This window comes from Bos indicus, chromosome 15 (genome assembly GCF_029378745.1).
Source record: "Bos indicus isolate NIAB-ARS_2022 breed Sahiwal x Tharparkar chromosome 15, NIAB-ARS_B.indTharparkar_mat_pri_1.0, whole genome shotgun sequence".
Classification (NCBI taxonomy): Eukaryota; Metazoa; Chordata; class Mammalia; order Artiodactyla; family Bovidae; genus Bos; species Bos indicus.
In genome coordinates this window covers 22962622-22979262 of record NC_091774.1, presented here as the reverse complement: position 1 = coordinate 22979262, position 16641 = coordinate 22962622, and the positions used below count along the sequence as shown (strand labels likewise).

At 40.4% G+C, this 16641-nt stretch overlaps 1 protein-coding gene and 1 pseudogene across 1 annotated transcript; one reads left to right on the top strand and one right to left on the bottom strand.

The window, feature by feature from the left end:
- Positions 1 to 1229: 1229 nt before the first annotated feature.
- Positions 1230 to 11039, bottom strand: PTS (6-pyruvoyltetrahydropterin synthase). Its single transcript, XM_019975702.2, has 6 exons — positions 10876 to 11039; positions 8036 to 8115; positions 6723 to 6745; positions 6288 to 6344; positions 3609 to 3679; positions 1230 to 3437 (listed from the first exon to the last, which is right to left on the bottom strand). The coding sequence occupies exons 1-6, from the start codon at positions 10956 to 10958 to the stop codon at positions 3314 to 3316; spliced, it is 438 nt and encodes a 145-aa protein (XP_019831261.2). The 5' UTR covers positions 10959 to 11039; the 3' UTR covers positions 1230 to 3313.
- On the top strand, positions 10957 to 16448 carry LOC139176164 (histone-lysine N-methyltransferase SETMAR-like; annotated as a pseudogene).
- Positions 16449 to 16641: the final 193 nt, after the last annotated feature.

The following is a 16641-nucleotide window of genomic DNA, read 5'->3' as shown; positions in this document are numbered from 1 at the left end:
ATTTCAGCAGTTTCTACCAAACACCATTCGTTTAATCAATGAAAATTATTGTGTACTATTTATGATATTCTGCTTAATTTTGCCAACAAGTTATCAGGGTAGTGAAAAAACAAAACAGTAAAGCTTCCCAGAACACACCTGCAGTGCAGGAGATGGAGACACAGGCTTGAGCCCTAGATTGGGAAGACCCCCTGGAGAAGGAAGTGGCAACCCACTCCAGTATCTTTGCCTGGGAAATACCACGGACAGAGGAGCCTGGAGAGCTACAGGTATGGGGTCACAAAGAGTCGGACATGACTTAGCAACTAGACAACAAAGCAATAATTACAATATACTTTGATAAGGTCTCTGATAGCAGTTCTAGGGAGACAAAAAAAATCTATATCCTATCTTTGAACATTCACTCATCTACTCACTCATTTACTAGACTGATAAACAGTAGGTAAATAGAATTCTCACTTTCCTAAGAAAAGCAAGTAGGAGAAAAATGTTCTCTAGAAGCAACTCATGAACACAATAAACTGGAGTGACACTGCTACCACAAAAAAAAAAAAAAAGTTTTTTTTAACATGATATCAAATCTGCATAATGTGGTATCAAAAAAGTATTAAAATGTATACACTATCTTTTGTTTTAAAGTCTGTGCTTAGGAGTCAGACTGAGCATCAAAGAGTTTACTAATTATTTTGCTGAGTTAGTTTAGGCAAGTAGCTTAAAACTCAACTCAGTCTCAATTTTCTCATCTGTAAAATGGGAATAATGTTCACCTTGAATGGACTTTTTAAAAATTAAAATATAAATTGCCTTACCAAATTATTGTTATCCTGCCTGTCAAGTAATCTAAATGAAACATATGTAAGTAACATAAAAATTGTGCTAACTAAAAGACATTCAAATCTGATCAAGTGGGCATCATATTACTGTCAAAATTTATTGTAAAACTCATGCAGTTAAACTCTCCAAAATAAAAGTATACTCCTTTGAAAATCCTTTTAGTGTACTAATCATGGCACAAGTCCTTTTACTCTTTTTAGGCAGCAACATTCTAAGAATCCATTGTGTACTAGTTGCTATGTGGAGAGAAAAATGAACACTATATTTAAGGAACTTAGTTTTAAAATACAAATGAGAACACAAGTGAGAACTGTTCTTTGTGGGAAGAAAACAAATATATTCTTGCAGATTTTGGCATGAAGAAAGATACCAGAGATGAATGCCACAAAAGCAGCTCAACTTGAAGCAGGTAAATTTAGTGATCAGAACAAAACAAGCTAGGAAAAACTTCCGTAAAGAGATGCTGTACAGAGTAACATATCCTTTTCACACTAATTATCTTAACAAGGTTTAATACATGTGATTATTTTTCAGTCTTCTGAGTTTAAATTGTTCAGGTAGCCATAAGGTCTGAAAACAGACAAATATACATAAGCAGTTTATTTACCTTCTATGATATGTTCACTAGCAGTTCATGGTTCAATAAGCAAATCTGCAATGAACACCATGCACTACCAAAAGGCACTGGCACCAGTCCCTGTACATTCATTTACAATGCATTGTCCCAGATGATTCAGGGCTAATTCTCACTGAAAAAGCTTGCACCTTTTCTCCTTTGCCTTTTGCTTTTCTTCTTTTCTCAGCTATTTGTAAGGCCTCCTCACACAACCATTTTGCCTTCTTCATTCCTTTTCCTTGGGGATGGTTTTGATTATCATCTCCTGTACAACGTCATGAACCTCTGTCCATAGTTCTTCAGGCACTCTATCAGATCTAATCCATCAAATTTATTTGTCACTGCCACTGTATAATCATAAGGGATTTGATTTAGGTCATACCTGAATGGCCTAGTGGTTTTCCCTACTTTCTTTAAGTCTGAATTTTGCAATAAGGAGTTCATGATCTGAGCCACAGTCAGCTCCTAGTCTTGTTTTTGCTGACTGTATAGAGCTTCTCCACCTTCACCTGCAAAAAATATAATCAATCTAATTTCAGTATTGACCATCTGGCCCTATCCATCTGTAGGTTCATCTCTTGTGCTGTTGGAAAAGGGTGTTCACTATAACTGGTGCATTCTCTTGGCAAAACTCTGTTAGCCTTTGCCCTGCTTCATTTTGTATTCCAAAGCCTAACTTGTCTATTACTCCAGGTATCTTGTAACCTCCTACTTTTGCATTCCAGTCCCCTATAATGAAAAGGACATCTTTTTTTGGTGTTAGTTTTGGAAGGTCTTATAGGTCTTCATAGAACCATTCAACTTCAGCTTCTTCAGCATTAGTGATTGGGGCGTATACTTGGATTACTGATATTGTAATGAATTTTGATATGAATGGTTTGCCTTGGAAACAAACAGAGATCATTTTGTCATTTTTGAGATTGCACCCAAGTACTGTATTTCAGGCTCTCTTGTTGACTATAAGAGCTACTTCATTTTTTCTAAGGGATTCTTGTCCACAGAAGTAGATATAATGGTCATCTGAATTAAATTAGCCCACTACAGTCCATTTTACTTCACTGATTCCTAAAATGCGATGTTCATTCTTGTCATCTCCTGTTTGACCACTTCTAATTTACCTTGATTCATGGACCTAACATTCCAGGTTCCTATGCAATACTGTTCTTTACAGCATCAGACTTTACTTTCACCACCAGACACATCCACAGCTGGGTCTTGTTTCTGTTTTGGCTCAGCCTCTTCATTCCTTCTGGAGTTATTTCTCTGCTCTTCTCCAGTAGCATATTGGGCACCTACCGACCTGGGGATTTCATCTTTCTGTGTCATATCTTTTTGCCTTTTCATACTGTTCATAGGGTTCTCAAGGCAAGAATGCTGAAGTGATTTGCCATTCCCTTTTCCAGTGGAACACGTTTAGCATATCCTAAAAGAAGTAATCAAGGGAGCGCAATCTACTAGAAATACTATGTAGTCTGTTTTCAGACTTTGTGGTCACTGGTATTTTTTATAATTTTCACCTGTCAGTCTTATAAACATTTTTTCCATTTATATTATACCAAGAAAAAAATGAATACTAAAAATGAGATAATGAAAAAAAAAACACACAGATTTCTTTTGCTTCCAAATGATTCTACACCAGAATATTTTGCTGAAGTGATTTTAATCTACAGATGAAAGACTCTTTAAATGATACTCAGAATACATTACAAACTTGGTTTTAAATTAGATTTGAGTCTAGAACAGGACTCATTCACAATGACTCCAGAACACAATGTGGAAGTGCAACAGTAAGGTGATGACTTCTTAATTGTTCAAGGGGATAAAGATCTTCTTCAAATATGGATGGAAATTAATTTCTAAGAGTTATTCTCCTTTATAGACTACAATATTATTGTCAGTTTCATATACTTTTACTTTATAAAGAACTCCCACAGGAAGAAATTTCTGGAGGTTTTCCCAGATATATACGGCTACATTTTCTGTTGTGCTGGAGAAGAAAAGGAAAGAAGGTCAAAAGACAAATAAGCAAAACTTCATGTTTAACATTTACAGAGAATAAAAATTCTAGTTTTAAAAGATATCATTACACTAAAAAAAAGTCACACAATAATTAAGTAAAATGTTAAATTCTTCTATATAAAGTAAAACAGTCACTCACCTTACAATGTCTGCAAAATATGGCACATCTAGATCCAGATTCTTATGATCAAGGGGCTTCATAATTGCCTCCTACAGACAAAACAAAGGAAAATATCACTGATTCCATTTATGAATCATATTTCAAAGTGTCCTACCTTTGCCTCTAAATCTTATCATCTCGTCACTAATTCAGTACTTGCAAGAACTTTGTGTCTTACAAAACAATCTCAGAAAGTTTAAAGTTATAAAATAAAAAAAGGCCTAGCTCTCTATAATGGCTGGATATCCTCATTACTGAATGTAGAGAGGCAAGAAACCAACAGATAGAGAATTCACTGGTTCTTTCTCATAACAAGCCTCTGTGATTCAGAATTTAGTTTAACACTTCTTGAATTCTGTCCAAAATGTTACCACAAATACTTTTCTCTAACAGTCTCACCTTCAGCACAATGCCACAATATAGTTAGGACACACTTTCAATGATTACTATGTTTTATAAAGCAGATTAAGACTGAAATTATGTAAGGTGTTCTGAGTTTCTGCCATAAGGAGTACTTTAACAATGATCCTGGGCTCTTAGAAAGAAAACTAAAAACATGCAAAGACTGGCTTCTTAATACTTATATATATTATACACAGCATTTTTGTCATTGGCAAGAATTGTAATTGCCTTATTCTTTGTAAACTTTCCCTGGTGGCTCAGATGGTAAAAGTGTCTGCTTGCAATGCGGGAGGACCTAGGTTCAATCCCTGAGTCGGGAAGATCTCCTGGAGAAGCAAATGGCAACCCACTCCAGTACTCTTGCCTGGAAAATTCCATGGATGGAGGAGCCTAGTAGGCTACAGTCCATGGGGTCGCAAAGAGTTGGACACGACTGAGTGACTTCTTTCACTTCACTTTTTGTATTACTTTTAGCTATTGTAAAAAACCTAAGCAATCTTAAAAAATTAATAAACTAGTGAATATAACAAAAAAGAAATAGACTCACTAGATGAAGAAAACTAGTGGTTACCAGTGGAGAGAGAGAAGGGAGGAAGGGTATAAAAGGATAGAGGATTAAGAGGTATGAACTATTACATATAAAATAAGCTAAAAGGACATACTGTACAACATGAGGAATACAGCCAATATTTTATAACAACTATAAATGGAGTATAACCTTTAAAAATCGTCAATCACTATACTGTACACCCATAACATATAATATTATACATCAACTATACTTCAATTAAAAAGAAAGAATTTGTGGAACAATCTAAGTTTCCATATGGTATGGTTCTAAGAAGGTACATTAATAATAACAATAACAATCATTTTCTGAGAAAAATCAGAATCATATAAAAAGAGTAAGTCCTAAACCAAACAGACTTTAAAATAAATGATATCCACATGGATATCAAGAAAATAAATCCTTGTTTAATCTTTGTTTTAACTGAAAACTCCTGTTCAGATCCCAACTTTTCCATTGAGACCTCTTCTACGGGGCTCTTTCTAATTTGTCTCTGTATGTCATAAGCCACTTTTAAAGTATGTGGTATGCAGCATCCTTCAAGTACACAAAGATGGGGAAAAAGTGCAGAGAATTTCTCCTCTGGTATTTCGCTGTATGCCTGCCTAGGGTGTTTCTTATAAACCTTCATGTATATATATTTATGTCACTAGTGTTTGCAAGAACTTTGTCTTTATAGCTTTCCTAAAGTACTTTGAGCACAGCACTGTTTGCTCACTCACTCATTCTCCTTTTCATTTATTCAACCAACACTCACTTAACACTGAGTGTTCTTTACCTGCTATAAAGTCATGTGAGCACGCTGTGGCTACGAGTTATGTCTCATTCATCACTGGATTCCTAGTGCTCAGCTCAAAGACTGATGCAAAGCAGGCAAACTTGTTACATATATGTAAGATAAGCAACATGAAAGAAGTAACGATTATTCATAACAACAGTTTTAATTAAACAAATGTCAAATTTTAAAACAAAAGTAAGGAGCAAAGTTGAAGCAAAACAAACAGGTGAAATGATGGCATAATAAAAACAAAGCTGGATGGAAGGAAATCTAATTCCCAACTTTGCAAAGGATTAATTACATGACTGAGGGCAAGTAGGGGAGGTTAACTAGTCAGTATCTCTCAATCTCAGTCAAAGGAAGGAAGAAGCTGGCATGGATGACCTCTACAGTCTCTTACAATCCAAGAATTCTGTAATGATATAAGCAGTAAGTCTTTTACTGAAAACCTTCTTTTTTGTTATCCCTATCATCAACTGCCCCAGTGAGTTTATCGTAAAGCTGGAGTGAATAAAACAGGATAGTATTAAAATCTGTGATTAAAGATGTAAGGAAAATTCACCGATTTCAGGAATAGAAAGCTTCAAGGATAAAGCTGTGTCCTGAAAGAAGGGAAGAATTTGTTAAACAGAGGAAATCAGGATATGTCAACAAAGAAGACAAGATGAGCACACTACATTCATTCCTATCACTGTAATACAACCATGACTAATTTCCATTCAGTCATCCCAACACCTTTAGAGAACACTGAGAGAAGCTCCTCCAACTATTAATACTACCTCATTCCCACACCCAATTCCACTTGCCAGGTCACAGGACCTCTGATGATACCTGGCTGGGAAAGTGAAAAGGGGGCCATCAAATATTATATTCTGAAGACAGCACAAAATAGTATCCAGCATGCCATTACCTCCATATACTTTTTGAGGTCAGTCAAATTCATGACCATTCCTGTAACAGGATCAACCTAAAGAATAAACAAAGGTGAGTTATTACTATAGTATGCTCTTCATATTTTAACCTCTGGTAAATTACTAAAGACTGCAACATGTGCAGAAACTGGTCCCACAATGCCTTCATCCCCAAGACAATCCATCTCAGCATGGAAACACCAAGTACTCGAGGCTCCCTTTCCACTGCACTGCCCTTCTACCTGTCCACATACAGCACATGACAGATGATGCTTTGGGAGAGGAAAGGCCTGAAATGGCAGCAGCTCACCATCCACAAAGACCAACAATGAAGCAACACGAATCTGAACAGAACTTTTCAACACAGAATCCATTACTGTGGCTGAAAGAGGGCCCAGCAATCTGCACAAACCACAGACATGTTCAGCACGTACCTCTCCATGTACTGTCACCACAACTATGGGGAAGAAAACAAAATAACCAAAAAACCAACATGACTTTCTTTTTTTTTTTTTCCAACATGACTTTCAACAGATTAACATCCAAACACAAGTTAGCAACATAAATTAGGTGTTAGATCTCTGTTCTACAAAGCTGCATTCCCCCCACCCCCCAACAATGTCTGTTCTTTCACTTAAGATCTTTTTATCAACTAATGCAGTTCGACCATGGCAGAGGAACGTAAGAGTGCTTAGCCAAGGCCAAAAAGGGTATAAATTCTGCTTATGATGTACTTGGAAGGAATCTCTACTTCAAGATGCTGCTTAATCACTGCCTATAAAAGTAGAAAATGTACAGGAAGAACTCCAGCTACACACTGAGCTGCTCCTACCTTCCTGAACAAGCAAACTATTACCGGGCCTAAAATTCTTGTCCCTTTACTCATAAAAATGTAAACACAGCATATAGCAATGATTTGTAGATTAACAAGTAATTTTGAAGAAATGTATACCTGTGGCCAATTTATATTGATGCAGAGCCAAAACCATCATAACGTTGTAAAACAATTCTTCTCCCATTAAAATTAATTAATTTTTAAAAAGTGAAACTTCTGAAAGATCTTGATGATCAGAGTGCTTTGCAAATTAATGACTTTTACATATTTCTTTCAGCTTCACAGAAACACCATTAGGTATAAGTGAGCAAACAGAATTAGAGATACAGATCAAGTAAGAGACAGTAACTACACGTGAAAGCCCAATATTCTGACATCTTTTCTGGTCTTTTTACTCCATCATATCATTTGCTGTGATACTCTACGGCTTACACACCTATTTTTTTTATATCATCTGTATCTCAATAAACAAGTCTCTTGTCCTTGCATAAAATAATTACCTCCTTAGAATACTGCTGTCAAAGTTTTAGACCCAACTTATTTTCCTGTCATACAGGACATCTTGAGCCAATACTCTCTTTTTGTCAGTCATTACTTACACAGTGAATACAATCTAATTTTAACATTGACCTTAGCAATACCTAATTAGAAGAAAACACAGTGCCAAAGGAATGTCATGTACTCGAAGGTCAAGGAAAAAATTATTTAAACCATTCTGTTTTCAACTATAACTTAAGATACATCCAACTAAGGCAACAGATCTTTTCATTTTGAACTTTCATTTACTTTCTCATTCAAGACTCAAAGCTTTCATGCTCTGTCCATAAAGTTTCTTACTCATTAGGACCCCAGTTGCTCAACAGTCATTCATCATTATTGAAAGGGCTAAAATTTCACCAGTTTTTCTCTCACCTTTGTAATTGTGCCCATGGCCATTTGGGTTGTTGCACTTCCCAAATAATTTCAAGTTTTCTTCATTACTAAGAGATTTGCTGACCAAAAAAAAAAAAAAAAAATCAACATGACACAAGTTCTGATACCTTCTCTGTTCCCTACACTTACTGTTTTCTCTAGCCTTTGAAAAACTTCACAACTTATTAATCTTTAGCTCATCAAATAGAGGCATAAATCCATTTGATTTCATTACTTAATTTTATGTCAGGAACCACAATGTGTCTCCTAATTAGACAAACATACCATACAAATTAGCATAAATAAATTCAACATCCTTGTTCCACAGCAAGATTTCAAAAGCTGATCTGCTGAAGACCCTTCCATTTTTCAACTCAACATTTACTGAATACAGTAAGTCCCCTACATATGAAGAGTACCATTCTGAGAATGTGTTCGTAAGCCCAAAGTTTGCTAAGGTACCCAACTAACATAAATCAGCTATATAGTTCTGTACTCTAATAGGTTTAGAAGACTTTTCATACAAATAATACATAAAAAACAAACACAAAAAATAAAACATTTGTAATCTTACAGTACAATACCTTGAAAAGTACAGTAGTATAGTACAACAGCTGGCATATAGGGCCTAGCATCAAGTGAACAGGCAAAAAGAGCTAGTGACTGGAGGAGGGAGTTCACTTCAGTTGCTCAGTCGTGTCTGACTCTTTGTGACCCCATGGACTGCAGCACACTAGGCCTCCCTGTCCCTCACCAACTCTCAGAGTTTACTCAAACTCATGCCCATTGAGTTGGTGATGCCATCCAAAAACCATCTCATCCTCTGTTGTCCCCTTTTCCTCCCACCTTCAATCTTTCCCAGCATCAGGGTCTTTTCAAATGAGTTAGTTCCTCGCATCAGGTGGCCAAAGTATTGGAGTTTCAGCTTCAGCATCAGTCCTTCCAATGAATATTCAGGACTGATTTCCTTAGAGGAGGTGGAAAATGGTAGAGCTGAAGGATCGTCAACAACAGGAGACAAAGAGCAAGCTGCAACTTCACTCATGCCTGACATTGATGGCACATGTTCTGGTTCCTTGCTGGAACGAGATGTGTGTTCGCATCTTTGAAAAGTACACAACTTGAAGGTTTGTATAATGGGGACTTACTGCACCTACTACATACTAGGCATAGGCTGAATGAAGCAATGGTACACAGTAACTTAAAAAAGAAGATGGTTATCCTCAAGTAGCTTGAAATCTTATTCCTCCTGGTTTGGGGGCGAATGGATACACATGTATGTATGGCTGAATCCCTTCACTGTTCACCTGAAACTACAACATTGTTAATCGACTATAACCCAACAGAAAATAAGTTTTTCAAAAATCTGAATAAAAAACTCATTCCTCTAGAAAATAATTACATGACCTAGTACATCTCTTTAAAATCTTGCTTTATTTCTCCTCAACTATTGCCTACTGATAACCCCACCAATCCATTGAGGGGTATTCAAACCCCGGTAAACTTTAAAATTACAATACTCAGCTATTGTTCCAGGCAGGGAACCATTTTCTTAATAGATTTTTGTGCCTATACCTGTCCAGTCAACCGTGCACGTTCAATGAGGCCTTACCTCTCTCATACGTTGGAGCTTCCTAATAAATAACCCCTTTCTTTTTGAGATTCTATTACTTTCCTTTCTCCTGCTCACCTACCTCTTACATTTAGAGTGCTACTGTTCACAAAGTTTTTGCACAAAATTACCTCACTGTACCTGCCACAAAACTGACCAGTTTGTACATTCCAGACAGAAAACTGTGACAGGTCTTGATCACTGCTGCATCCCTGTTGCCTAGCACCAAGATCCAATAACAAATAGCGGTCCAGTGAATGAATGGATGGGTGAATCCTGTTAGGTAGAAATTATTATCTTCATCCTGCTGCTGCTAAGTCGCTTCAGTCGTGTCCGACTCTGTGCGACCCCATAGACGGCAGCCCACCAGGCTCCCCCGTCCCTGGGATTCTCCAGGCAAGAACACTGGAGTGGGTTGCTATTTCCTTCTCCAACGCATGAAAAGTGAAAAGTGAAAGTGAAGTCGCTCAGTCGTGTCCGACTCTTAGCGACCCCATGGTATAGACCAAGAAACACATGCGCAGACAGCCGAGCTTGCTAATGAGTGGCAACACCCTCCTCAAAATCAACTCTTCAGTGCAATCAAGCAGTCTGAGTACTCTGCGTTCAAAACCCCAACTGTGCTTCTTACTCTCGGGCAAGTGAACATCAAGGTTCATTTTCTGTTCAGTAATAAGTGGACAAAACTCGCCCTGCTGTAGCGATATTAGCGAGGAAAGATGACGCTTTTGATACATTATAGTAGCTAACACGTATTGAGTGTTTCGGGCTTCCCAGGTGGTGCTAGTGGTAAAGAATCTCCTGCCAATGCAGCAGACCCAGGTTCGAGCCCTGGGTCGGGAAGATCCCCTGGAGCCGGGCACCGCAACCCACTCCAGTACTCTTGCCTGGAGAATCCCCATGGACAGAGGAGCCTGGAGGGCTATATAGTCCATAGGGTCGCAGAGTCGGACACGACGGAAGCGACTTAGCACGCTCTGCCTGTTTACTATGTGCCTGGCACTGAGTAACCTGGGCGAATTCAACTGCTTTGAACATCAGGGACCCCAGGTACCGGGTCAACTCCAGTCGCCACTGCTGTGACGCCAACAACAAAGCACAGGGGCCAAAAGAGGCCGCGGCGCGCACCCAGCCTTTCATCCGCCGCAGCCCCGCTCCTCCCACACCCGGGCCCTCACCCCGGGGCTCCACGGCCCTGTCCCCACCACCTGTGGAGGGCGCACCCCACCTGTGGAGGCGGTGGGTCGCGCTGAAGGAGACGAGGCGGGACACTCGCGCCCGCCGGCGAGGGCCCGACCCTGCCCCGTTCATGGCTCTACAAGCCCGCGCCCGCCCGATGTCCTCAACCCTCGGCCAGCCGCCAGCCCGGGATGGGCGGAGCCTCGCTCCGCGGCGGCGCTACGCGGCGGGCGCCCGGCAGACGCTCTCTCTGCCTCTCGCTGAGGCTGGGCTCCCTCTGCCGGCCGGAGGCCGTTAATAGACGTCCCTTGTGCGTGCCAAGTCCCTTCAGGCTGGTCCGACTCTCTGCGACACTGTGGACCTTAGCTTGCCAGGCTCCTCTGTCCATGGGATTCTCCAGGCAAAGATACTGGAGTGGGTTGCCATGCCCTCCTCCAGGGGATCTTCCCCACTCAGGGATCAAACCGGCCTCTTTTATGTCTCCTGCATTGACAAGTGGGTTCTTTACCATTTTACCACTAGCGCCACCTGGGAAGCCCTAACCGAGGTCCCTTACCATCCTCATCTCTTGGAATAGCAAGCACTCAGAGAGGTGGGCGTGCCTCGGAGCGTTAGAATAAGGTGGTTGGGGGCTTAGTGTCTTTCATTGTTACCTCTGCTCAATGAAGTCCTTCCCACTCTCTTCTAGACAGCCCTGGGTTACAGTAGAAACCGCCAGTTGCTGCTTATTCTGAGATGAGTCCCAGGGACAGCCTATATAGTTTAAAGGGAGCAAAATTTGAGGGCACGTGGGGTATCACGCGGCTTTCAGAAATACTACCTTTGGACTATTTGTAATGAGTCATATTAAGGAGACCGCTCAAGCTGTCTTTATCATCCACATGCATGCATGGAGCCATTTATCACTCTGCTGCTACTAAGTCGCTTCAGTCGTGTCCGACTCTGTGCGACCCCATGGACGGCAGTCCACGAGGCTCCCCCGTCCCTGGGATTCTCCAGGCAAGAACACTGGAGTGGGTTGCCATTTCCTTCTCCAATGCATGAAAGTGAAAAGTGAAAGTGAAGTCGCTCAGTCGTGCCCAACTCTTAGCTACCGCATGGACTGCAGCCTACCAGGCTCCTCCGTCCATGGGATTTTCCAGGCAAGAGTACTGGAGTGGGTTGCCAGTGCCTTCTCCGATTTATCACTCTAGGTTGCCACAATGCAAGCACATTCACTTGAGAAACATACACATATTAGCAATTCTCTGTCCATTGTAGACATCTCCAGAGTGAAAAGACCTTGTTTTCTTGCATCTTCTCAAACTACTTACAGTTCCCAGTATGCACCTGGTCATGTCTTTCCTCAATTCATTCTTTCGTTAAATAGTTACCTATTAAATAGTTATCTACTGTGACTGGCACTGTCTCCGGCACTGGAAAGGATGGATAAAATCATGGGCATGGCAGAAATTAAAGCCCCAGTGATGGTTTCTCTCAAATGCCTCCTGACTCCAGCTATATATGCTCTTTGTTCTGCATTGAATTATTAATATGCAGCAAATATTCCTCACGTTTTCAAATATTTTTCTCCTTTCCCCCATTGGGTTGGAAATAAAATAACTTTAAATAATTATAAACCAGAGATTTTTGAGATAGAGATTCACATTCTAGTTCAGTCCTCTCACTTTACAGATAAGAAAACACAGACCCAGATAAGTGAATTATTTATCCAAGATCACTTATAATATAAATGTTTCCCAGGCATTGACTACATGGGAGATAAACACTCTAACCTCTAACACTTCACTTGTTCTGAATACAGTTTAAGGAATCAAAACAAAAGGTAAAATGATAGAAAGAATTTCTGAGAAGCTGCTTTACTTATTTGCTTTAGTAAAATATGTCACGGTATTTGCAGAGTTCTTGCTCTATTTTATTAAAGCTAATTCTATATGAAGACACTCACCAGATTCACCCTCAAATTCACTGGGGCACAAGCCCCTGTGGTGAATTTCTATTGTATTCAAATACAATAATGAATTTGTATTAATCTTGTTACAAATCGAATTGTTTCCTCAAAGTTAAATGTGTTGATGTCTCAACCGTCAGTACCTCAGAATATAGCTTTATTTGAAAATAGTCTGCAGAAGCAGTAAGGTCACTAGGGTCACTAATCCCTTTTCCCTTCACTTGTATACCACATACTTCTTTCCCTGAGTCTTTGGACACTGGCTAGTTACGAGTTGAACTTATGGAAAGGAAGAGGCCCTGCCTAGGCTTTGAGCCTCAGTCATGCTCTGCTGTGCTTAGTCACTGTGGCCCACCAGGCTCCTCTGTCCATGGAATTTTCCAGGCAAGAATACTGGAGTGGGTTGTCATGCCCTCCTCCAGAGGATCTTCCCAACCCAGGGTTAAACCCAGGTCTCCCACACTGCAGGCCAATTCTTTATCATCTGAGACACCAGGGAAGCCCAAGAATACTGGAGTGGGTAGCCTATCCCTTCTCCAGGGGATCTTCCTGACCAAGGAATCAAACCAGGGTCTCCTGCCTTGCAAGTGGATGCTTCACCAGCTGAGCTACCAGGAAAGCCCCAAGACTAAGTCATATGCTCATTCAATTTCCAAAACTTTGTGCACTGGTTTACCAGCCATACACACTTAGATTATAAAATGTGGTTGATCCTGTTTTGTCTTCTCCTTTGAGAACTGTGTTGATGGCAGGGCCAAGGCAGAATCCAGGCATCTTTGGATCAAAATCTTATTTTTATACTGCTAATCTTCCTATGTTTGAGATTCACTCTTTGTGGAGTAGGACAGAGTAAAGGTTTATAAACAGAAGAAAGGCATGATCAGATATATCTATGTACCTCCCAGATGTCACCTGTGGTCTTCTTCACCCTTCAGATCCAAATAAGATCTGGATAAAACTTCCATGTTTTGTCTGGGGGGATACAATGCCTTTTCAAAGACTCCTGTGAATATCAACGGGTTTATGTTCTTACGGTTATCTCGGCCTCTAAGCTCCCACATCTGTTGTATTAAGTTCTGTTTGGGCATCTTCTTGCCATTCTGTACCTACTGCTGCTGTTCTATATCTCACCAACCCAGACACGAAACCCCAACACGTGGCATTTGTATGTATGCAACTCTCTGCTGAAATGAATAGGGTTTGTGATGTTTATAATAACCCTCAAGGAAAACTGAGAAGAAACTATGTTGGTCCAGGACTGTACAGTGAGCCTAATGAGCTCAGATTGCCCCAGACTACATGTTTGCGGGGGAGCAGGGTTTCCTCCAGCAACATTCAGTATGCACAAGGAGCATGCACAGGTTAAGTGGCCTGGGCTTGGCGTATAACTGAAGGGAAAGAGAAGAAGGCATTTGGGCATATGGTTTAAGTGACAGATCTAGACTGATCTGGGCTGTTGGTAAAAACTGATGGGGTTTAGAAATGCAAAGATTATATGGTCTCTAGTGCCACCTGTTGCCCAACTACATGAAGAACTATTCAGTTCAGTTCAGTCGCTCAATCGTGTCCGACTCTTTGCGACCCCATGAATCGCAGCACGCCAGGCCTCCCTGTCCATCACCAACTCCCGGAGTTCACTCAGACTCATGTCCATCGAGTCAGTGATGCCATCTAGCCATCTCATCCTCTGTCGTCCCCTTCTCCTCCTGCCCCCAATCCCTCCCAGCATCAGAGTCTTTTCCAGTGAGTCAACTCTTCACATGAGGTGGCCAAAGTACTGGAGTTTCAGCTTTAGCATCATTCCTTCCAAAGAAATCCCAGGGCTGATCTCTTTCAGAATGGACTGGCTGGATCTCCTTGCAGTCCAAGGGACTCTCAAGAGTCTTCTCCAACACCACAGTTCAAAAGCATCAATTCTTCGGCGCCCAGCTTTCTTCACAGTCCAACTCTCACATCCCTACATGACCACAGGAAAAACCATAGCTGTGACTAGATGGACCGTTGTTGGCAAAGTAATGTCTCTGCTTTTCAATATGCTATCTAGGTTGGTCATAACTTTCCTTCCAAGGAGGAAATCTTTTAATTTCATGGCTGCAGTCACCATCTGCAGTGATTTTGGAGCCCAAAAAAATAAAGTCTGACACTGTTTCCACTGTTTCTCCATCTATTTCCAATGAAGTGATGGGACCAGATGCCATGATCTTCGTTTTCTGAATGTTGAGCTTTAAACCAAATTTTTCACTCTCCACTTTCACTTTCATCAAGAGGCTTTTTAGTTCCTCTTCACTTTCTGCCATAAGGGTGGTGTCATCTGCGTATCTGAGGTTATTGATATTTCTCCCAGCAATCTTGATTCCAGAAGAACTATTAAGTTGGTACAAAAGTAATTGTGGTTTTGCACTGGCTGAACTTTGCCTTTTGATATTGGAATACATTCTTGAATAAATGTGGTCTATGTTATATATCATTTTAACACAATTTCTTGCTTTATTATTTTTGCTAATGACTTATTACTTGTTTACTTTATATTTATTTTAGACTAGGGAAATGATGTTAGAGAAAAAGTAAATTCAAATGAATTTTTTATTCAACTTCAAAATGGGCAGTAAAGCAGCAGAGATAACTTGCAACACCAACAACACATTTGGCCCTGGAACTGCTAACGAACATACAGTGCAGTGGCAGTTCAAGAGGTTTTGCAAAGGAGACAAGAGACTCAAAGATGAGGAGCATAGTAGCTGGCCATCAGAAGTTGACAAGAACAAATTGAGAGCAATCAACAAAGCTGATCCTCTTAAAACTACACGAGAAGTTGCTGAAAACCTCAGTGTCGACCATTCTACAGTTGTTTGGCATTTGAAGCAAATTGGAAAGGTGAAAAAGCTCAATGAGTGGGTGCCTCATGAGCTGACCAGAAATTTTAAAAAATTTCATTTTGAAGTATAGTCTTCTCTGTGTAACAACAAACCATTTCTCAATCAGATCATGACTTGCAACGAAAAGTGGATTTTATATAACAACCCGCGGTGACCAGCTCAGTGGCTGGACCAAGAAGAAACTCCAAAGCACTTCCCAAAGCCAAGTTCAGTCAGTTCAGTTCAGTCACTCAGTCGTGTCCAACTCTTTGCAACCCCATGAACCGCGGCACACCAGGTCTCCCTGTCCGTCACCAACTCCCAGAGTCCACCCAAATCCATGTCCATCTAACTCAAAGCCAAACGTGCACCAAAAGAAGGTCATGATGATCTGCTGCATGTCTGATCCACTACAGTTTTCTGAATCCCAGTGAAACCATTACATCTGAGAGTATGCTCAGCAAATCAATGAGATGCATTGAAAACCGCACGGTCTGAAGCCAGTATTGGTCAACAGAAAGGGCCGAATTCTTCTCCATGACAACGCCAGACCGCAGGTCACACAACCAGTGCTTCAAAAGTTGAATGAATTGGGCTTTGAAGTCTTGCCTCATCCACCATATTCATCCGACCTCTTGCCAATTGACTACCACTTCTTCAAGCATTTCGACAACTTTTTCCAGGGAAAACGCTTCTACAACCAGCAGGAGGCAGAAAATGCTTTCCAAGAATTCATCGAATCCTGAAGCATGGATTTTAACACTTATTTCTCACTGGCAAAAATGTGTTGATTGTAATGGTTCCTATTTTGATTAATAAAGATGTGTTGAGCCTAGTTATAGTGATTTAAAATTTATGGTCTGAAACTGCAATGACTTTTGTACCAATGTAATACCAACTTTTCATGAATCTCTGAATAACCAGACACCTGAAGATTAGGGAAAATGCCTGATTTTAACAACATCTCTCAAAACAACAGCTTCCCAAGCCTGAGCTGGGGGCAGGATAG

What these genes read in the sequence shown, in the direction of transcription:
- PTS (XM_019975702.2), bottom strand. Translation starts at nt 10,958, where the DNA reads ATGAACGGGGCAGGGTCGGGCCCTCGCCGGCGGGCGCGAGTGTCCCGC. An exon ending in TGGTGACAGTACATGGAGAG is followed by an intron (nt 6,345 to 6,722) that starts GTACGTGCTGAA and finishes TTTATTCTTTAG; the next exon opens with GTTGATCCTGTTACAGGAAT. An exon ending in ACCTCAAAAAGTATATGGAG is followed by an intron (nt 3,680 to 6,287) that starts GTAATGGCATGC and finishes TTTTGTCTGTAG; the next exon opens with GAGGCAATTATGAAGCCCCT.